The sequence below is a fragment of the Apiospora hydei genome, assembly GCF_038363865.1.
Source record: "Apiospora hydei strain CBS 114990 chromosome Unknown utg000002l_segment0_segment0, whole genome shotgun sequence".
Taxonomy (NCBI): domain Eukaryota; kingdom Fungi; phylum Ascomycota; class Sordariomycetes; order Amphisphaeriales; family Apiosporaceae; genus Apiospora; species Apiospora hydei.
The window spans coordinates 1189720-1210344 of record NW_027117361.1 but is presented as its reverse complement, the minus strand read 5'-3'; the positions used below and the strand labels follow the sequence as shown (position 1 = coordinate 1210344).

The following is a 20625-nucleotide window of genomic DNA, read 5'->3' as shown; positions in this document are numbered from 1 at the left end:
CTAGCCGTCGAGGTACCTTGGTGAACATGAGCTCGTCTCATCTTTGTCGCATGGTACATCGTCGGAGCGAGCGTACCTAGGTAACCTTTGACCGTTTCAGTGGAAGGTGAAGTCAAGGTACGTATACTGCCCAAGGCATCAGCGGGGAATCTGTTGACGATGCAAAAGAGTCCTGCATCGAAAGCATAAGGTAGGGGTTGTTTGCTATTAGCGCCACGGGTTTTGCTGTGAGTCATCGCAGGACACCCTCATTGGCGATTGTCTTCTGCTCCTCAAGCCAAACTGTTACCTGCTTGCGCCAATGCGTTGTTGACAGGCTGGGCGCCCATCAACGCGCGAATGCGCAACACGCCTGCTGCGTTGCTATGCTACGCTACGCTATGCGATGCGCGCAAGATGCGCATTCCGATTTCCTCCATGCTCGCCGGCTCTTCCCTCCCCCCTCCCATCACCTGCGATTTGTATGCAACCGGTAGTTGCTCGCAGCGCAGCGACTCATGCATACTGCGAACTACGGGCGAACCACATCGGGGGCCAGAACCACGCTTCTTTTCCCCTCTGAACTCGCTGCGAGGTCAGGCGACCAACCACGCGCAAGGCACATTGGGACGTGGCTTTTTCGGTGAAGTTCTGGAAACTGGATCCCCCAAATGGAAAACTTGGAGGGGACAAATGTCGTAAGAGACTTTGGAGAAAAAGGCTTTCGTCCTCCGTCACACCACCTCGTGCTTGCGCTGTGTTGTTGCAAAAGTTCCAGTGACACAGAATCCTCCTTTTCCCGTCTGGCTTTCAGATGCCAACCCAAACGAAACATGACAACTTCGCAAGCGCGAACTTGCAATTCTCCGTTGTCAGCCAGAAACCTGGGAAGAGGAGGGCTTGGCTCTGCCTCCCTGCACCCCTGCCAGTGCCCTGCTACCCCGACCCCTGTCCTATCCTGCCCTGCTCTTTGTGACGGCCGTGAGGCTGATTTCTCTGCCCAGGGTTCCTCCTCGGGACTTGGCCGCATCCTGCCTAAATGGAAATCTACAGCCCAGTCAGAGGCAGCCTGACTGGCTGTACAGTAGCGGATCCTGGCCGGTACAGGTACATACCTGCATTCACCTGGATACATCCATTTGTCCTGCCTGCCTGCCTGCCTACCTACTTACTCACCCAGCTGGATGATGGCGGTTGAGGTGGGAATAGCTTGAATCCTTCTTCCCTTTGAGACCTCGAAGGCAGCAGTGCCCCCTTCCTCGTCCAAGGAGTCGAACAACAAAAGTCCCATTGAGACCGCGCATCCGGCTTGTGTAGCGACTCCCTCTTTCATTCTTTTAAATTCATTCGGATTCTTCGTCAACGAGTTGTTCGCGCAGATAAACACACTGCTCAGTTGCGCAATTCTTCGGGGCCTGTCACTTATACTTATACTCGTGCCCGCCCACCACCACTTACCCCAAACCTGATCAGGCTTCAGCTCTTCTTCGGTGAACACTCTAGCCCTTACTTGTATCTGCCTACAGCCTCACCACGTTGTTCCCTACCACTGCCCACTTCCATTCGCCCTTCAGCGCTGCACTTACGCCCTGCTATAGCACATCGCCCGTTTCGTTGGGTAGCGGTGCAGCTGCCTCCAACTGCTATACCGAATCACCACACAACACATTAGCATCCTGACCTTATTGGTCTACCACCAGCAAGGATGTCCAGCAAGAGCGTAAAATACAGCGACGGCTCCAGGCCGGGACATAAAGGTCGTCATGATCACGACTCGGGAGTTGGTTCGTTGTCAAGTGAACAGGCTAGTACGGGAGGGAGACCTGATCGAAGATTCACAGCAGAAGACATTGAGCGCCAGCGCCGCAGCCCACGTGCACTCCAAGAAGCCCTCCGAGCCAAGGACGATGAAATCCTCCAAGTCAAAGAAAAGTACAATGAGCTGTTAGCCGCCAACAAACAGCTCCACAGTGACCGAAGAGGCTACGAGAAGGACTATGCCAAACTATGCGACGAGAACTCTGCTCTTCAGGCCCGCGAGTCTCAACTCCAGGCCCGCGTCAACGCTCTGGAAGTCAGCAACGAACAGCTCTCGTCTGAAAACGAGAAGCTGACTACCGATAACTACAACCTCAAACGTCGACTAGGCACCACCACCAGCGTCACATCTGATTCTGACTTCGCGATGAGTGGTGGCCTCGGGGAAGGTCTACCTCACAGGACCAGGAGCAGGCGGGAGAGCAAGCACCAGAGCCCAAACATGGACAACATGAAAGACCGCATCAAGCCGCCAAAGGACGAACCTAAACCGTCATCCAAGTCGTCGTCTCATGGCCGACGCCGCAGCATGAGTTCCACTTCAAAGCCGCCATACATTGAGGAACAGCCTGTACAGCCTGTCGATGATGTTGTCTCGAGACGGCCACCCGTGTCATATTCTGGTCAATACAGTGCGCTCTCTTACGACAACTATACAGCAAGCACCATGGGCACTGTTTCTTACAATCAACTGCAGCCCGCCAGGGAGTCGAACATGCCCAGAACCGTTCCAGATTCAAGGTCATCAACTAGTAGCTACCAAGAGCCAACTGGCAACTACGTAGCTCATCCTCTGCCACAGCCGCCAGCACCAGATACCAGGCGTCATGAGCATAGAAGGCCAAAGCACTAAATGTATCATTCTTGACATACTCTACGTTGTTTCGAAAGCGGACGGCCGGTGGAATCAATACTGCACGCAACCGGGTTGGCTATCCCTGGAGGGTGAGAGCGAGGAGCCCCTGGCAGCAGCCCCGCGTTTTTCCCCGCTCGAGACGCAGGCAGCCGTCCTTTGACAGCGCCATGTTTACCGCCACGACGACACCCGAAGACCAGGTTCCCATCAGCTACATATTTAACCTTACTACTACCCGCGTCCCGGCCCGCCGCAGCGACCGTGCCATCGCTGTTCGCCGGCAATTCCATGTCGTTGTTTCCTACCAAACTCGGCAATTGAACGGTTTCTGCAAACATCTTTCCAGAACACCAGCCTTGGGCGTTTCCCCCCCTTGACCGCACTTTCATTCATGTATGCCACCATCATGTATTGTTTCTACCTCCTGCTGTACCACCCATGATGGAGTACTCCAAATCCCCTCCATCCGCCACTCTACCGTTACAATGAGTGGCTTTGTCCACCCCGCCTTCACCGACACTCTTCTCTTCTTGGTGTTGGAGGAAGTGTTGTGCAATGCCATCCTGCCTCATCGGTTTGACAACATCTGGCATGGTGCATGACAACGTGTCTCACTCGGGCCAACCCTTGCTTACCCACCACACCCCGATTCGGACGAGGCATACTTGCTGTCCTCTTTTAGGGGATACGGGATGACATGCATATCTCGGGTGGTGGTGCGCACTGCATGCACTCCAATATCTATCCCCAAGGACACACCGCCGCGCGGCGAGAGGCAGTCAAGAATGCCTACAGCCAGGTTGAGGCTGTATTGTTGTTTACAGCCTGCCTCAAGGCTACCTACCTACATGCATGCAGCTTGACTTTATTGCCTTCGGCGTTATTGCTTGCTTGTACTTTCCTTTTGCGTTTTCCTTATTTGTCAGACAACTCGCTGGTTCATCAACGGTGCTTTCCCGGCAATTCTCCTCGCTACCGGTGAACTCTTCTGGCCACAGACTCTGCCTCTAGCCGGAGGTCCGGCTTCAGCCTTGGCTCTTGCCTTGGAGCCTCGTGTGTCTCTTTTCTTTTGTTCTGGCGTTGTACATTATATCTCATATGTCGTGTGTGTATCTTTTGGGACTTTGTGTATTTTGGAGTATACGGAGCGACAACATTTATTGTAGATACCCTTCGCCCGTGTCAGATGATGAGCAATCCTCATCACATCGCGGCAGACTATATGGTTTTCTATGGGAAAGAGGAACGGGTTACTATTGATGGGGCGCAAGGGACTGGGACTGGACGGGTATTGAGATGATGGTTATTATGAAAAGACGTGCGATACGGTCTCTTCGACGGGAAATACCTTGGGCGATACTTGGAATTTGCTATAGACCAATAGAAGTGGCCTCTGCAGGCCATGTCATTACGACATTCATCTGATCTGATCTTGCTCCCGTAACATGTGTTATGTTAACGATCCCTAGGCCGTTTGAACGCTGCTGATACGGTAAGCCTCCGAGTCTCGTGCATTTCAGAGACGGTGTTGGTTATTTGACCTACCCTTTACACAGATGAAGTGAGTCCCTATCCACCCCTGAAGTCACTCTAACAGCAAATAGGCTCCCATGCCGAATCAACCCACCTTGCATATAGGCAGGTAGGCAGCAGTGTTTCGCTTCCCACATACCCTCATCCTATGGGTTGGTTCGACTCCCCCACTGGTTTGCCTTCGGAGGCTACAGCGAGTTCGTGACCCAACTTCTCGCATGGACTTCACCAATCGGTTGAACTAGCACAGACATACTACTCTGCAATCGTTCCGAGCAGTCTCGGAGGGGACCGAAGGGCAGCAATAGCTGCCTTGTGCCGATAGCGGAAGCTACTCCTGTATCAAAGTTTTTGTTTGAATTGGTCAATTACCGAATATTCAGTTAGACGCAGCGGTGGATGTTATAGGTAGAGCCGCGACAAACCGAGCAACACTGAAGCTATCCCCGATTTCTAGTCACGAATATTCTGCCCCGTCGCGGCGCTAGTAAACAACCATCGCTTAGCCTCGTCGCCGGTCTACTGTACCGGCCGGAGATATTGGTGTCCATTCTAGTTTCGAGGTCGTGTGAGACTTGACTCTCTAGACATCGCCGCGTAGGGGATTTACAGTCATGCAGGCAGCCACCAGCGAGCCGCCAGCCCGTCCAACATCTATCGTTCCAATACAATACTAAGAAAAAGATCAAGAACGAAACTCGAAGCGACAAACGGAGATATTTGGCAAAAAGAACAAAAGAAAATGTCCTGGGGGAGACTCGAACTCTCGACCTTTGGATATCTGAACTTTTAATTCAGTCATATTGAAATATGAGACCAACGCTCTAACCAACTGAGCCACCAAGACAGTGCTTATGTAATTGCTTGAGATTTTATGCTCCTATGACAGATTATGGACAGCACTTGGCATCATGCAATCATCCAAACATCTTGAGACTGAGAGTCACTGTTGTTTGTGTATGCGGCCATGGGCGATGGGCGACATACACCACCCATATGCGTGTTTCCTTTCGTGGGAACATAGGGTAGAAATTTTGAAAAGGGAGCTTGGACTTCAATTAAGCTTAATTCAATCGGCAACCAAATTTGAGACATACAAATTTCAACGAGCTCAGTGCAACCAGTATTAGCGACCAGCTCAGTATAAATCAATGCCACCAAGGCGCCAGAGCATGTTTATCCACAGTACCTACTCTACAATATAGTTTAATTGATAAATCTAACACAATCTACCGACGGCAAGCTAGTCCTCTTCGTGGATAACAAGCCCGCAGCAATTATGTTAGTTGCTAATTCAGCCAGATATATGTTGCATTCGTGTCGCAACCAGCCATTTTTAGGCCTTGTCTAGGCCTCTGGCTTTGATAAAACGGTTAATCTGATCTCTTGTTGCTTTATCGTTGTACTGCTCGTGAACCTCATAAAACGAAATCATCTCTTGCGTGCAGTCGACCATGGCCTCGATATCGACTTGGCTCTCGGCCACAAAGGCCGCGAATCGTTGGACCTTGCCGAACCGAACTTCTTGCTGCTTGTCTTTGTCTGTCGTACTAGGTGCTCCCGGCGTGGTCTGCCCGCTGCTGACACCGGTGCCACTTCCTCCCATGCCTCCCCGCCCGACCTGAGCCTGGGCCAGCGCGGCGCCCGCGGCCGCGATATTGTTCGCAGCGGAGGCGCCCGTCATCGAGTTGGGGCGCAGGACGAGCGAGAGAAGGATGGCGGTGAGGGCGACGATGTGCGGCGGGTAGAGGAGCGGCAGGTCGGTGACGTAGTGGTCGTTGATGATGGACCAGGAGAGGTTGATCTCGTCCTGGGTGAGGTAGAAGTCGGACTGCAAGGTGGCGAGGGTGCGGTAGGGCTGGTGGATGATGAGCTGCGAGTTCATCTCGGAGATGAGGAAGAACTCGCACTCCCCCCAACCGGGACGTATCAAGACTGAGGAAATCTGGCCAGAGGAGCGTGCCTCCGTAGCGACAAGCCTAATGTGCTGCGGTGACTCCTCCATCTTACAGGCCAAGTATAGCGCCGTCGTGATTACGAGGTAGGGGTTCGTCCGCCGGATCTCGACCTTGCAGTAGAATCGTTTGATGTAGAGCTGGGCCGTGGCGATGACTTGCTGTCGGACGCTGAGCCTCTTTCCGAGGCGCGCAATTTCTAGATACTCTGTTAGTTCTCGGGGGCGGTTCCCGGGGTAGACCCGGTGGCCAATGGGAGAGAAGTCTTACGTTGATTGAAGTAGATGTACAGATATTTCCAGTCGGGAAGGGATAACTCTGTACCAGTTTCGGGTCCTCGTCGCACAGCTTCTCGCGCATCTGGGCCAGTTCCTCTTTAGAGAACATCCAGTAGCGACGCTGGGTCGACTCCCAGAAACTGGCTGCCATGGTGGGCAAGGAAACGGGTTTTTGGGACGGCAAATACAGGAACCCCAAGCAGCTCAGCTGCTCGAGTGAGGATGTTCAGAGAACAGCCAAGGGAGCGTCATGCTGTTCATCCGAGCCGACAACTATTTTACCCCAATTTCCTCGACAAGCTTGCATGCAGGACGAGGCTGGATTGAGGGGAGCTGGAGCTGGAGCTGGAGGACGGCATCCGAGGAAGGGGTACAAAGGGAGGGCAGAACCAGACCAGCAGCAGACAAGGGACGGGCGGAGATAAGGCTGGCTGGGCTGGCCAGTGAAAGGGTGACGGATTCCTGATGACACAAGACCGAGCTTCAGAAGCGGGAGCAGTGCAACGTTATCTATTTTTGGTAGTACTGTGAAGGATTGGTGTATCAGCGCGACAGAAACAGCGACAGGAACAGTGCCAGCAGTCGCGACCGTGCACGGCGGACAGCTGAGCCGGCGGTAGCCGCATTCGGTATAGCGCATTATAGCGCCATCTAGCGAGGTTTAGTGCTGTTGCTAGCGGCTGGCGTCCCCAAGCTTCTGAAGTGAGCCCCAAGTGACGCCAATCTCAATGGATTTTCCCGGCAAGCCGTCAGCTCGGCCAGCAACCGGATCCCTGTAGACTTGGTAGTCTTGGTAGTCTTGGACGCCTTTGCCGAGCAGCAACCCTTCTCTCCTCTATTGAAGCTTGAACCCAACCAGCCTGCGTCTGGATGTGAAAATTGGATGCTTTGGAGATCTCTCCGACCCCGCGACACGCCGATTGACAGCTCACTCACTCCCTCTCTGTCGGCCTCGAGGGTGATGAAGACAGCGCCCTTTGCAAGCAAGTCCAAGTCAAGACGTCGACCTTCCGCCCGCCCGCCAATACCCACATCCACACTGCTTCCTCTGCGCCATGCCTTATCCGTAACAATACGCGACAACTGTGTCCTGCGATCGCCCCCGAACAAGACAACCCACCGATGACGCGCCTCCCACACAGGCCAATCATGAAGGCTTCGGATGCGATCACAGAAGTGGGATTGACCATGGAGGAATCTCAGAACCAGCGCGACGCTCGCCTGGAGCAATTGTGGAAGAAGCTGGACTACCAATCCAAGGGGGAGCTGGACTGGAAGGGGCTGCAGCGCGGCCTGCGCAAGATCGATCACCGTATGCGTTATCATCTCCCCCGCGGGCTTGCATGACGATATAGTGTCGCTGACACCCTCCTTTTTCTCTCTCTCCAGCTTTGAAAAATGCAGACGACCTGCTCAAGAAGATGACCAAGCTTGTCGACGCCAATGGCGACGGCAAGATCCAGTACGAAGGTGAAGCTTCCGTCCTGTCGCGTGCCCGTACCCACTTCTTCTCCCGCTGCTGTTCCCCTATGACTGACATCTGGGAGTGCCGCAATAGAATTCCGGACCTTTATGCAAGCAACCGAGCGCCAGCTATACCTGCTCTTTAAATCGATAGATCGTGACAACGACGGTAGACTCGATAAGGACGAGTTACAAATTGCCTTCCAACATGCGGGTCTGGCTGTGCCGTCGCGCAGACTCCACGCCTTCTTCGAGGACGTGGACTTGAACAAGGACGGCTACATCAGCTTCGATGAGTGGCGGTAAGTCTTGGTGGTGGTTGTTGTCTTTTCCCAACAATCGGCCTTATTATGGCCCTTGAGCATGTTTGAAAGAGTGCCGGCCCTGGGGCTCACGGCCGCTTCGACTTGTTGCATTTGCCCCATTCCTCTGGTGATTATCAGCTGATGATGTGCTTGCTATACAGCGACTTTTTGCTTTTCATGCCCAACAATCCGTCTAGCACGACTCTGGGCGCTGTGTTCACTTTCTACTCAGACGTGGTGGTGCTCAATTCCGAGGGTGATTCAGTCATTAGTGATGAGACTCTTTCAGGTATAGGTACGAAGTTCAACTTCCTTATTGAAGCTCTCTTCGGTTCAATTATAAGACTGGCCTCACCCCCGGATGCGCCAAAGTCTGTTCGGCCACCCACAGACTCACCACACTCTTCTTCGCAATCGTCGATACACCTTTCCCAGGATGATTCTCCGACACATAACGCCCATTCTGCCACCGAATCCCACCAGGCTGGCACCACAAGTCATCACGGTCATATTTCGGCAGCCATGTCTACAACAGTCAATCGTGCTGTTGCGCACGCTCATGCCCCAACATCACAACACGCAGCTGATGTCGACGAATCCTGGGAACTTATTCCGGAAATAACCGAGGACGACAGCGAAGAAGAATTTGGGCTGATGAACTACCTACCGGGATTAGGCTACTATATGGCTGGCGCGGCTGCGGGAGTATCTCCCGTACCGCGACTGCGCCACTCGATCGTTTGAAAGTGTACCTGCTCATTAACACCAAGTCGAGTACCCGCGCCGCCGTCGAGGCTGCACAGAAGGGTCAACCAGTAGCTGCTGTCAAGAACTTCAATCGCTCTCTCACCAGAGCCTTTTCGGAGCTCTATAGAGAAGGCGGACTGAGAGGCTTATGGGCTGGTATGTATCAAGGGCCGACGAACTAGCCTCTGATCTTCATTGCTGACCAATTCTCAGGAAATGGCCTGAACGTCATCAAGATCATGCCGGAAACTGCCATCAGAGTATGTATCAGATGATCACTTGGCTTTATCAGCATACCTTGCTAATTTCGCCTCCAGTTCGGCACATACGAAGCTGCCAAGGTGGCCTTGGCTAATTTGGAGGGCATGGTGATTCGCTTCATATCAATCCGTGGAGCAAGTTCATCGCAGGCGGTGTGGCTGGCATGACTGCACAGTACGTCTTATCGCACCAGCCCCAGCCCCAGCGCAATTATAGGGATGTGGCTTACTAACAACATCTAGACTTTGCGTATACCCCCTGGATACTCTGAAGTTCCGACTTCAATCCGAATACGTCCGCGATGGCGAGCGAGGTCGGACGCTGCTATTGCGGACCTGGCGCAAGATGTGGGCCGACGGTAAAACTGCCCCCTATCGTGGAGTGACCATGGGACTTGTCGGCATGTTCCCCTACTCTGCGCTTGACATGTTCACGTTCGAGTTCCTCAAGGAGCGCTACGTCCGGTACGCGGCCAAGCGCAACGGCGTGCACGAGGAAGACTTCCACCCAGGCGCTCTCATGACGGGCTTCATGGGCGGCTTCTCGGGCGCGTTCGGAGCCACCGCGGTCTACCCCTGAACGTCCTCCGCACCCGACTGCAGACCCAGGGCACCACGATGCACCCCGCGCGCTACACGGGCATAGTAGACGTGGCGCGCCGGACGTGGCAGCACGAGGGCCTCCGAGGCCTGTACAAGGGCCTCACGCCCAACCTGCTCAAGGTCGGACCCGCCCTCAGCATCACCTGGATCGTCTACGAAAAGGCCAAGATCCTCATGAACTTGCACTAGCACCTGCACCAGCATACAGTCAAAAGTATAGATTTCTTGGCTGTCGCACAACTCAACCTAACAAAGAAAGAGCAAGATGAGCAAGATGAAAGAAAGTTACAACACATTTTTGCATTGGTCGGCGTTGCTTACTACTGGAAATGGATTTGATATTTGCCTTTTCTTTTTGCGCACAAGATGAGATCGCAGCAGGTACTCTGAATTGAAGATACCCTTTTGACATGCACTTAACTGTGCCCATGCATGCATGCGCCGTTTCTGTTGAACTTGCAACTTCCGTGATTCAAGTATTCTACAAGGTTACAGGTAGTTATAGAGTCTTCAGAATGCAGGCACGAAAATCACACTGAGTCACAATACTTGAAGACATAGAAATTAAAGGCAGTTGATTGATGGTTTTGATGCTACCAATACCTGTTGCTGAGATAGTCACCAGCAAACACCATAATCGTATGCTTTGCACCGATTCATAATAATGCCCCATGGTAATCGACTCTGGGCAAGAACACGTATGTACCCTCTATGATATGCCTCGTTCTCGTGTCCCCCGAGAAGAAAAGAAAAACGCCCAACTCCATATATATATGTCGCATCAATGCTCGGAGTATTACCAAATCTCCAAGGTATTCAGAATAATTCCGCCTATACGCCCAGCTGCAAATGTGCAAGCCAATCCAAAACGCCAGAACCGAAGCGGTAACCCGCTTTCCATGTCCTCTCCTCATAGATTCTCCAAGCTGAAGTCGCCCTTGAAGCCGCCATTCAAGAGCACTGCTGCAATTCGCCTCCTTTGCAGGGGTAATTCAGCCTCACTATAAGTATTCGGATCGAGACCGAGGGCAATGAATATGGAATTGGTGATGACGAACATTCCGCAATCATAGCCGTTGTGTTGACTGGGTACGTGTAAGTCATCGAGAACGTTCCATTCATTGGACTTCCATCTAGCTGGCCCCAGAAACACCTCAATGAACCCCAGGGCCTTGAAGACTTTCTGCTCGCCCTTTCCGCCAAACGAATCGATATAAGCAACCTCGCGGCGCTGTGGGCGGATCAAGATAAATGTCCAGTGACTGCTTTCGTTGATGGGCATGATGATTGTTTCAATGTCGAGGAAGTTCAGTGGTGTCATACCCCAAGTACGTTTCATCATTCTCTCCTTGTTTTCTGGCCCCTTATCGCGTAAAGTGGTCCAGAAGAAAGTGCCCAGAGCAACGCACTTTGGTGTATCTTGTTTCAACACCAGACCGGCAGATTTGTTGACGGCGGTTGCTAGCTCGGTCAAGGCGGCCTGGACGCAGCTGTCGTTCAACCATTGACCATCTGGAATCATCCTGTTGAAGTCTCTCGGGGTCATGGTGACGGCTTCTGGAGGAGAGCAGGTGATGTTGGATTTCTTCATCGACTCCGCCACTCTCTGCTCCCATTCTTCGCTAAGATCCGTGATCCAATTCCGCTTGGGTTTGCGCAGCCCAAGACCTCTGAGTTGGGCATTCCATTTCTCTGCCTCCTGACGGAGTCTTGCTTCTTCCTTTGCTTTCTCCGCTGCAATGCGCGCTTCCTTTACCCGGCGTTGGCGCTCCTCTCTCTGCGATGTGAGCTCCTGGCTTTTCAAGTCGTTCAAGCCCAGTTTCTGCAATCCGGGAACGAGTAAATCTTCGTCATGTTCGAAGAAGTCGACGCGTGTCTTAAATTTAGGTTCCGGGTCGGATCTGCTGGTAGTGCTGATCCCTCCATTCTGGGCGGTAGTGCTTTTGAGCTGCTCGGGCCAGTCGACGTCGAACTTGAGGTTTGATCAGAGAGCTCGGTCGAAGACCGCTGGAAGTGGAGCTTCTTGGCCCAGCCGCCTCGAACTTGTGTCGAGGACCGTGTGTAGAAGGCATCAGATCTTGGTGGTGGTCTAGTGTTGAGCAGGTAGGGATCCTGTTTCGTGGGGTTTTGGTTGTCGGTGGTCTCTTTGGATAGACCTGACAACTGTGTTGAACTCTGTTCGCTCGGTTCTGATATCCAACTACCTGGCATGGTTTGTTCTGAACTGTGGTCTGAAGAGTCGTCGGTAGAAGGTTCCGAAGAATCCTTGCCCTGGGTTTCCGTAACACGTCTCCGGGGAATCCATGACGGTGCGAGGAGGGTAGCGGTGGAGGGCTCGTTTGGCAGCGTTGGAAGCAGACGAGGATATACGAGGTCGTGCGAGGATAGATGGGTAGGTTTTAGCGATCGGCCTTTCGCCGGTATTTGCCATGTTCTCGTTCAATTGGGAAGAGAATCCTATGTGTTCGTTCTCTGAATTCGCCCCAACTTGTGCAATAGAAAGGGCAGGTGTAGAAGTATCGTCTATTCGTCGACGCTTAGGGGACTGACGTGCTTCATCGGGAACGATCTGCTGACCGGCATTGTTCGTGGGTATGTAGCCGAATTGACGACCAATGGTCGAAGCGGCGGTCCAGATTACCTTGCCCGCAAGGTCTGAGAATGCACCGAGGAGGCTCATAGCGGGTGAAGTGTGATTGTCGCCGTCCTCAGGATGATCTCGAATGAATAGTGGTCCTGGGGTGAATTGGCCGGGAATAGTGGGGATGTTCAAGTTCAAGGGGCCTCAGTAAACTTGACGTCTTCTTGCACGGGATCACTGAGCGCCCTCTTCCTCTTTGAGCGTAATTTGGGAATATTGGACGTAGTATGGCGTTTAGTGGCAGGTGGCAGGGTAGGCAGGGTAGTAGCCGTGTCCGGCTCGGGATCACGGTGCTCTTCTTTTGAAGGCTCGGCTTTCGGTTTCAGTCCGGCAAGTCTGGCACGCCTGTACACTTTCTGGCGGCGGAAGTAGATAGACCTCTTGAGACTGTTCAATTCCGAGATGTTGGCGACAGGCGGCGGGACGGTAACCGTGTTCGGCTGGAGATCACTGTACTTTGCCTTTGAAACCACGGCTCCCAGTTTCAATCCGGCTAGTCTGGCACGTCTGTAGATCCGCTTGCGACGGTAGTAGGTAGTCGTGCTGAGCGCGTCCGAGACTTTGGCGGTAGAGAAGTGGGAAGTCTCCTCCTCAAGAATTGGGTCTCCAAGAGCGGATATAATCCGGATCTTATCTCTGTTAGAAAATCTCACTCTGGGTGAACGACCGCGTCGAAATTTGTTGCTTGGAGCTAAAAGCAGAGTTAGTAATCATGTATATCGGATAACGGCGATGCCGTGTAGTGGGATAACAGTTTGGACTTACCGTATGGCTCGCTCTCCTGAGTTTCGTAGCGTACTTCGATAGCCTCCTGGTGGGCTTCCTTCTCTTTGCGGTGCGTCTGTACTTCCCAGATAATTCGGCAGTAGGTACACGACGCGCGGTGGTTGGCGTCCTTGGAGCTGTGCAGCTTCCTAGCTGCGTCTACTCTCTCTTTGACGTGTTCCTCCTGGGCTCTCTGGTGTCGCCTGAGAGTGGCCGAGCATTCGTCGCAACCACGGGTGTGCAGGCGGTCGTTCACGTTACGCTCGTTGTCCCACTCAAGGGCAGACAGCGAGTAGCGCGGACGCTTCCCGGGCTTCCCGCGAGGAGGGATGGGGAGGTTGCAGGTGCTGTTCCATGGTGTCAGAACTAGTTGGTTGTTTGGTATGTGGAAGGCGCTGTGTGCAGTGTGCAGTGTGCAGTGTGCAGTGTGCAGTGTGCAGTGTGCAGTGTGCAGTGTGCAGTGTGCAGTGTGCAGTGTGCAGTGTGCAGTGTGCAGTGTGCAGTGTGCAGTGTGCAGTGTGCAGTGTGCAGTGTGCAGTATGCAATAGTGTGAATGAGAAGGAACAAGTGGTGCTTGATGTGTGTGATGGCAAGTGGTATGGTTTTGTGTGTGAGTGTGTGTCTGTGATGGAAAGTGCTTGCAAGTATAACTTGGTTGTGAGTGAACTGGGAAAGTGAAGTGAAGATGGGTTGGTCTGAGTTGAGTCGGACTGGTCGAAAGATTGGAATAAGAAGGAAGGGCCCAGAGCAGCAGCGTTGGGCTGGTTACTAAACCGAGGCAGCCGTTGGGGCAAGCAAGCGCGTCTTGCTGGCCATGGGTGTCGCGCCTTCCAGAATGTGTTGCGGTTATTCCATTCTGGTCCGGAAGGGGAGGAGTGGAATAGCCGCCGCTCAACCCGTCGCTCAGGGGCCACCACATCTTTGCCCAAAACGCCACCAAACCCAAGCTGCGCAATCGCAGACAATAAGCGAAATACACCTACATATTAATTATTACGGCTCCTGCTTGCTGCGCGCGTTTAGTTGATGGAGTTTGAGCCTTGCGTGAGCTGGGTGCGCGGGAGTTGAGGCAGGCAAAAGAGTGACGGTTGAGGATGAGGTTACAAAATCGGGCAAGCGCCAGCCATGCTAATTGGAGTTGGGAGGTTTAGAGAAACGCTCAGGCCAAATGACAGTACGGGAATTTACAGCTAACGCTTTTGAGCCGCAACCAGCTGAAGTGGGGCGTCTGGGGGCTGCTGATCTGAACACCCCTGCCGTACGAGGACCGCGCTAAGCCTCTTTGGATAGCTTTCGCTTCTCCAGCCTGCCAATGTTCACTCAACGCTGCAGCTGCCCATGAGACTCACTAGCGCTCAATCTGGACGAATGAAGACCAGCTGCCTTAATTGATTGATTCGACGCCTGTTCTAGGTTAGGCCTTCGTATGGATGCCACAATATGTTGATATGATCACTCACATCGGTTAGATGTCACGCAGCTGTCAAGTGTGGTGGCTGTCGCTCGGCGGATCTCGGCTTGCTGGCATGTTCATCGGAGATCCATCCGCAAATCTGTCTGGTGTAAGGCGGGCACCTTGAATACTGGACCGACTGGGCATTTGGCCCCCACCCGTCACCGCCGACCGTATATGCATACATGCAAGTAGCCGGGCGATCATCCAGAACGAGTGAACTTTGCACCTAGATATTGCACTCTGACCCCAATCCGCAGCTATTGCCGTCATGCAAGTTGGCTCCAGCGGGGGACCATGTACATTGAGATGTATTTGATGGGCAGTATACTTACTTCATTTCTAAGCGTCTTTCAGTAGGTTGGCTGAGTACCTGTCACTTGTTTGCTTGCCCAACCGCATGTCCTCAATCGCACCCTGAATCGAACCAACTTGATTGGTGATTTGATCCATGTCAAACCTGCAGCCACGATGTTGGGTCCAGCCCGGTTGAAGGACTCATTAAAGTAGCGGACAACCCTCCCCCTCTCCGTCAGATCTGACAGTCCAACTCATTCACACAACACCCCCACACCCATCTTCTCGATCTCTCAGCCGTTCCCCGAAGCAATGCCATCTCTTCTCGACCTCACGCCAGAGCTCGTCGATTTGACCTGCCAATGGGGCGACGAAGCCAGCCTCCTCGCCCTGCGTCTGGTCTGCCGAGATCTTGCGGCCAAGACGCTGAACCAGGTCAAGGCCCGGTTCTTCACCGACGTTCAGATCTTCGTCACCAAGGACGACCTGCAATGGCTGCGTGACGTGAGCCAGCACCCGACGTTCCGCTACTCCGTCCGCAAGCTTTGGATCCGGCCATGTCTCTTTGAGAATCGGCTACTACTGAGCTACTACCAATGGGGCCTATGCAGGGAATTCCGTAATGTAGAACGACCCGACCGCGTCGACTGGCGGCCCGAGCAGGGGTACCAGGCATACAAGAACGCCATGGGGGACTACCTCGAGTTGGTCACGACGGAGAAACTCCACGATGCCCTGCGCGACTGTATCGCAAGCTTGCCCAATTTGCAGCATGTCCATATTTACCAAAAGCGTATTGATGATATGGAATGTCACGGGGATCCCCCTATACGGCCGACAATACCCAGGCGGCGCGTCTGGGAGAGATTAACCAACAACATTGGTTTAAACCCGGTTGGTGAGGACTTGCCGATGCCGCCTCGCTTTGCAGAACAGCCCAATGCGCATGCCTTCGTATTCATGGCCCTATTAAAGGTTTTAGCCGTTGGGAGGTCCGCTAGTGTCAACGATGACGAGTATTCTATTGATACATTGGACTTGTGCTCCAGTCAGGATAGCGATTGTGGCATCGTCAGCCCCAGGTATATTGCCCTTTCCAGAGCCGATTGGTCGGAATGGGGCCCGGCTTTCCAGCATCTCAAGTGTCGGCATCTTTACATCTCCCTGTGTTCGTACCCGGAGGGTGCCCGTCCTCGTTCATCGGAATCGCTCGGCGGTACAGATTCCATCTTTATGCGTGCATTCGCCGAGACCACCCCTCACCTAAAGTCCTTGATCTTACAATATCAAAATCAGGGACCAGCGGGCTTCATAACATTGTCCAAATCTGCACGATTCACGCGCCTCGAAATTCTGGTCCTCGCAGAGTTCTACACCACGTCCAACGCCATGATCGAATTCCTGCGCACAGCGGCGCCTACGGTCCGGCAACTCCGCATTCAGAGAGTGATCCTAGCTACCGTTGACCGGGCGCTCTCTGTGAGGCAGCAGCGTTTGCCGCCGGAAGAGATACGGACGGCCTGGTACCAGGTGTGGAACTTCATCAAAACCTCCATGGAGGACCTGCAGTTACTGTACTTTAATATACCCACTGTGCCCGGGCTGCGAGTGACGAACCCGCTCCGTGGACGAGTAGGTGGCTGGTACAAGGGTTCAAGCGTTCCTACGAACTGTTACGATGCAGCGGTAACAGACATGGTACTTGCGGAGTGGATTGATCAGCTAGGCTTTGAAAATGGAGACGATGGTGAAATTGACCTTCACGAGTTTGATAAGGAGGAAACCCCCCGTCGATATGGGAAAGCGACGAAGCTTGGGATGACGAGGAGGAGTGATGGGTAGGATTTGGGTGGCAGAGAGATGAAGATGAGGAGGGCACGAGATAACGCAATGGTAATGGTCGAGTGTGAATAGTAAAAGTAGGGAGGATATAGGCGACAAGGCAAGCGGTATCAGTCTAGTACCTAGGCGCACAATTTTCATTTTTGGCCGTTTTTAAAAACCTGATGAGAAGTTGCCGGCCCTGACTGGCGCTTGCAAGTTGACTGCATTCAACTCCATGAGATCGGTACACATCCTGACGATGGATTGGTTATTCGCGATACGGCCTGCCGTGGTGATTGAGCCTTGAAAATGTGTCCAGGCTCCTTTTGCTCGTCACCTGGAGGCGTTGACCCCTTCGTTGCTGTTCTTATATCATATTGATCCCATATTCATCCCATGTCGTAGACTGCCTGCATGCAGCCCCTCCATCTCCCGTCTTGTGTGTATGGGACGACGACCAGCCAACCTAACCCGTTCGTCGGGTCTGGCTGTCAGTATCAAATAGAACATTGCGATGTTTTTCTTCAATAAGCATCTCTCGTCGGCATCCCCACCAGTTCAACTCCACTCCATGTGAGTTGACGGGCTAGCGGGGATTAGCCAGCTGCTTTCACAAGGGGAAAACGGGGCAAGCTGGCAAGCTCTCTTTGGAAACGGGGAGCTCTCGGCATTGGAAATATGATGGCTATGGTGACGTCACAAACGACATAGCCAATGATTACGTAGTAGCTGAGAAAACAATGCATTTGGCAGAGCTCCTCTCTCCCTCTCTATCTGCAATTGATAGCTACATCCTCGGGTAATACTCTCCTGCCTCTTACTTTCTGCTCACCTGTGACTGGCCCGAATTCCTGGACCAAATTTCTTCCCTATTGAAAATCCCATTCTTCTTCTCACCCACTTCTACTCTACCCTCACATCCCAATCGACAAACTCCCAATACCAAACGACCTTATTCCTCAACTCTACCATCTCCTCATCATAATCCACCACCACCACACATCACAATGGCTTCTCGCGTCCTCCTCAACACCACTGCCGCAGCTCGCTCTGTCGCCGCAGCTGCCAGCCGGCAAACGCTCGCCCAGCGAACAATCGCTACCACATCCATCCTGAGGCACAAGGAGGACCACCAACGTAAGTGTTTGCCTCTTGACGACATCCAATCCCCTTCCCGAGTTCCCCTCCATTCGCCCGGACCGCCCTCCGAGCCACCTAACCTCCCAATGGCACCCACTACTCGACCACCCCCTCAACCACACAGAAAAAAGCTCTCCTCCACATACCTTCAAGAATTTGAACTGACAAAATCTCCCTCTGCAACAGACGGCAACGGCCACGACCAAGAAAAGCACAAGGCTGACCTCCTCAACAAGCACAAGGACGGCAAGGGCCACTGGAAGCCCGAGCTCGCCTCCAACAGCGAGGAGGCCGTCAAGGCCGACCGCGCCACCGGCGGCGCCTCCAAGGAGGACATGTCGAAGCTGCAGGAGCAGACCAAGAAGTCGGCCGAGGAGACGCACAAGGCCGGCACCAGCATGCGCGATGGCCTGTAAGCCAATCAATGCCTTCCACAAAAAAATCACTTTCCAACTCCTTATCTCTTGATATTACAAAGTTGAAAGATTTTTTGCATTGCATTGTCCCCTCTTTTGTCTCCGTCTATGTCTCTGCATTTCTTATTGCATTGGTATTTGGTGTTTCGGGTGGGGGGAGGCCAATTGTCACATGTATGCTGCTCGCGCGAGCGAACGTGGGGGTAGGGGTTGAAATAGAGCGGCGTGTACAGCACATTTTGCTTGCGACACATACTCTCCGCATTAGCGAGTCGATGGAAAGGCTCAACAAGCTACTAACTCGTGGCCTGACCCTCAGAACTTTCGACGACGACGTTGGTTCGACAGAACAGAAAGCACGGTAGGGAGAGATGGGATGGAAGTGTTCTTGAACTCGTTCCCCCTAATTACTGGCTGCACGATCAGACTGTACTGTAAATATACCCGAGAAGCAGTTATAGACGTACTTGCAAGTTCAACATCTTTCATCGGTGGAAACGTGACATTTATTACACCCGGAGTGGATGTAGGCTGGATTGCTACTGCGTGTTCACGAGTAGTTGGTAATGCTCTGGACTTTAATGATATGGACACAACTTGTGGCATGGTGATTGTGGTTGACATCCCCTTGATGGCGACAACGCTGCCCCCACCATATCGTGTCGTCCCGTATGGATTAGGGAATAACCAGTGCCGTAGTATAATGTTTATCCAATTAGTAGCATAATACTTATTCCCATTAAATATCACGATTACTAAATAATTAGGCCAGTCGATTACTCGCATAATAGGTACTTTCCGTAAACAATCGATAGGCGTATTCAATTGTCTAATCAAGCATCACGTACAGTACGATAAGCGTGATATCTAATATAACAAGCATCATACCAAGGCGCTGGATAGTCCCCAACCCGTACAGGACGGCATAGCATGGTGGAATTGCGCTGTCGCCGCCAAGGGTTACCGCTCTGTATTGAGTAACATATAATCCTAAGAGTGACATAATCAAAGTCATCGTCGAAAACGCCCATCCGATGCAAATGCTGTAAAAGAAACTGCCCGACTCCCTCCCTAAAACCCTGAAAATAAAACCTCTGCCTGGTTGATGCGCCGCCCATGGACCGCACCAGCAGCGCCAAACACTACCTGGCCATTAAGAGCAGCAGGACGAGCGGCAGGACGAGCGGCAGGACGAGCCACAGGACCAGAGCCACTAAGATCTACTTGAGCAGCGCAATAAGCAGGATGAGGACGATGATGAGGATGACGATGGCCGCGAGCTGCTTGTTGTCGCTGGCGCTGCGCGTGATGCGCCCGACCTGCCCGCGCGCCCGGTCGATGCGGCCCTGGTGCCGGTCCACGGCCTCGTCCACGTCGTCCAGCATCGCCACCTGGTCGTCCAGCTCGTCGCCGATCTGCATGCTGAGCTCCCTTTGCCGCGCGATGGACGTGCCGAGCGCGTCCAGCTGCTGGTCCTGCTGGTCCATGATCTGCTGGTGGTACGCGTGGATCTGCGTGTTGGTCATGTCGTCCGCCTCGTCGCGGTAACCTTCGTTGTCGGGTTCGTCCCGGTACCGTCGGTTACCGAAGAGCTGGGCTTCGAGCTCCGGGTCGGAGGACGATTGCGGCCCGGAGGCTGACGGGTTGTCAGAGAAGCGCACGGTTTTGGAGGAGTTGCGCTGGCCGGCTTTGGGGCGCGAGGCACCGCCTGCTGAAGAACCGGCCTTCGGCAGGGTGGTCGCATGGTCGAAGTCGGAGGCGAGGGTGGGATCGTTGGGGTGTGTGAGGGTGGACTGGGCGGTCGTGGAGGAGAAGCCGTGGAACTGTGCTGTGAGGTCGTCGTACTGCTGCTTCAGACCGGGCAGGTTGTCGCCAATCGTGAGAGCGCCCCTGTGATTGAGAACGAACATTAGCTTTCTTCTGGTCAATATCCGGGTTGTCCGGGGAGCCCCGAATTCCAACCTCTCTGCTCCCCGTACAAAAGAATTGGTTGGTAGCGACATACTCTTCATCCCCTCGCCTCCAAACGCTTTTGCTCCTGGTCCAACGCCGTGAGGCCATCTCGGAACTGGTCTAGCGATTGCGAAATGGCACCGTCTTTCGACCCAGCATCAATGTCGAGGCTTTGCGCTCGTTTCCGTTCAAGCAACGAGAGCTTGATGTGGTCTGCGAGCAGAAAGAGCTGGTTTGCACTCGGCATGTTTGCGATTGGCCGCCGATTGCGAGCGAGTGAGCGGCAGTCAGCGAGTGGATCAATCCGACTGAGGTTGTTTCTCTGCTGGAGCGAGCGT

The 20625-nt window shown here is 53.3% G+C and overlaps 8 protein-coding genes across 8 annotated transcripts; 4 read left to right on the top strand and 4 right to left on the bottom strand.

Moving 5' to 3' along the window:
- Positions 1-1684: 1684 nt before the first annotated feature.
- PG997_000368 (uncharacterized protein) lies at positions 1685-2650 on the top strand (the record flags this gene model as incomplete). The annotated part of the gene is made up of 1 exon (XM_066804683.1): positions 1685-2650. One exon carries the CDS (start codon positions 1685-1687, stop codon positions 2648-2650), a length of 966 nt encoding a protein of 321 aa, XP_066674456.1.
- Positions 2651-5522: 2872 nt separating this feature from the next.
- On the bottom strand, positions 5523-6570 carry PG997_000367 (RNA polymerase II holoenzyme cyclin-like subunit; the record flags this gene model as incomplete). The annotated part of the gene is made up of 2 exons (XM_066804682.1): positions 5523-6347; positions 6412-6570. The coding sequence occupies 2 exons, from the start codon at positions 6568-6570 to the stop codon at positions 5523-5525; spliced, it is 984 nt and encodes a 327-aa protein (XP_066674455.1).
- Positions 6571-7568: 998 nt separating this feature from the next.
- PG997_000366 (mitochondrial carrier domain-containing protein) lies at positions 7569-9987 on the top strand (the record flags this gene model as incomplete). The annotated part of the gene is made up of 10 exons (XM_066804681.1): positions 7569-7731; positions 7809-7905; positions 7967-8185; positions 8350-8893; positions 8959-9091; positions 9149-9195; positions 9253-9276; positions 9336-9370; positions 9439-9763; positions 9805-9987. 10 exons carry the CDS (start codon positions 7569-7571, stop codon positions 9985-9987), a joined length of 1770 nt encoding a protein of 589 aa, XP_066674454.1.
- A 721-nt stretch (positions 9988-10708) lies between these two features.
- On the bottom strand, positions 10709-12478 carry PG997_000365 (uncharacterized protein; the record flags this gene model as incomplete). The annotated part of the gene is made up of 3 exons (XM_066804680.1): positions 10709-11725; positions 11772-11910; positions 12003-12478. The coding sequence occupies 3 exons, from the start codon at positions 12476-12478 to the stop codon at positions 10709-10711; spliced, it is 1632 nt and encodes a 543-aa protein (XP_066674453.1).
- Positions 12479-12573: 95 nt separating this feature from the next.
- Positions 12574-14020, bottom strand: PG997_000364 (uncharacterized protein; the record flags this gene model as incomplete). The annotated part of the gene is made up of 3 exons (XM_066804679.1): positions 12574-13130; positions 13205-13599; positions 13974-14020. The coding sequence occupies 3 exons, from the start codon at positions 14018-14020 to the stop codon at positions 12574-12576; spliced, it is 999 nt and encodes a 332-aa protein (XP_066674452.1).
- A 1246-nt stretch (positions 14021-15266) lies between these two features.
- Positions 15267-16796, top strand: PG997_000363 (uncharacterized protein; the record flags this gene model as incomplete). Its single annotated transcript, XM_066804678.1, has 1 exon — positions 15267-16796. One exon carries the CDS (start codon positions 15267-15269, stop codon positions 16794-16796), a length of 1530 nt encoding a protein of 509 aa, XP_066674451.1.
- A 989-nt stretch (positions 16797-17785) lies between these two features.
- Positions 17786-18334, top strand: PG997_000362 (uncharacterized protein; the record flags this gene model as incomplete). Its single annotated transcript, XM_066804677.1, has 2 exons — positions 17786-17915; positions 18105-18334. 2 exons carry the CDS (start codon positions 17786-17788, stop codon positions 18332-18334), a joined length of 360 nt encoding a protein of 119 aa, XP_066674450.1.
- Positions 18335-19554: 1220 nt separating this feature from the next.
- Positions 19555-20534, bottom strand: PG997_000361 (T-complex protein 1 subunit beta; the record flags this gene model as incomplete). Its single annotated transcript, XM_066804676.1, has 2 exons — positions 19555-20224; positions 20383-20534. 2 exons carry the CDS (start codon positions 20532-20534, stop codon positions 19555-19557), a joined length of 822 nt encoding a protein of 273 aa, XP_066674449.1.
- Between the last annotated feature and the right edge of the window lie 91 nt (positions 20535-20625).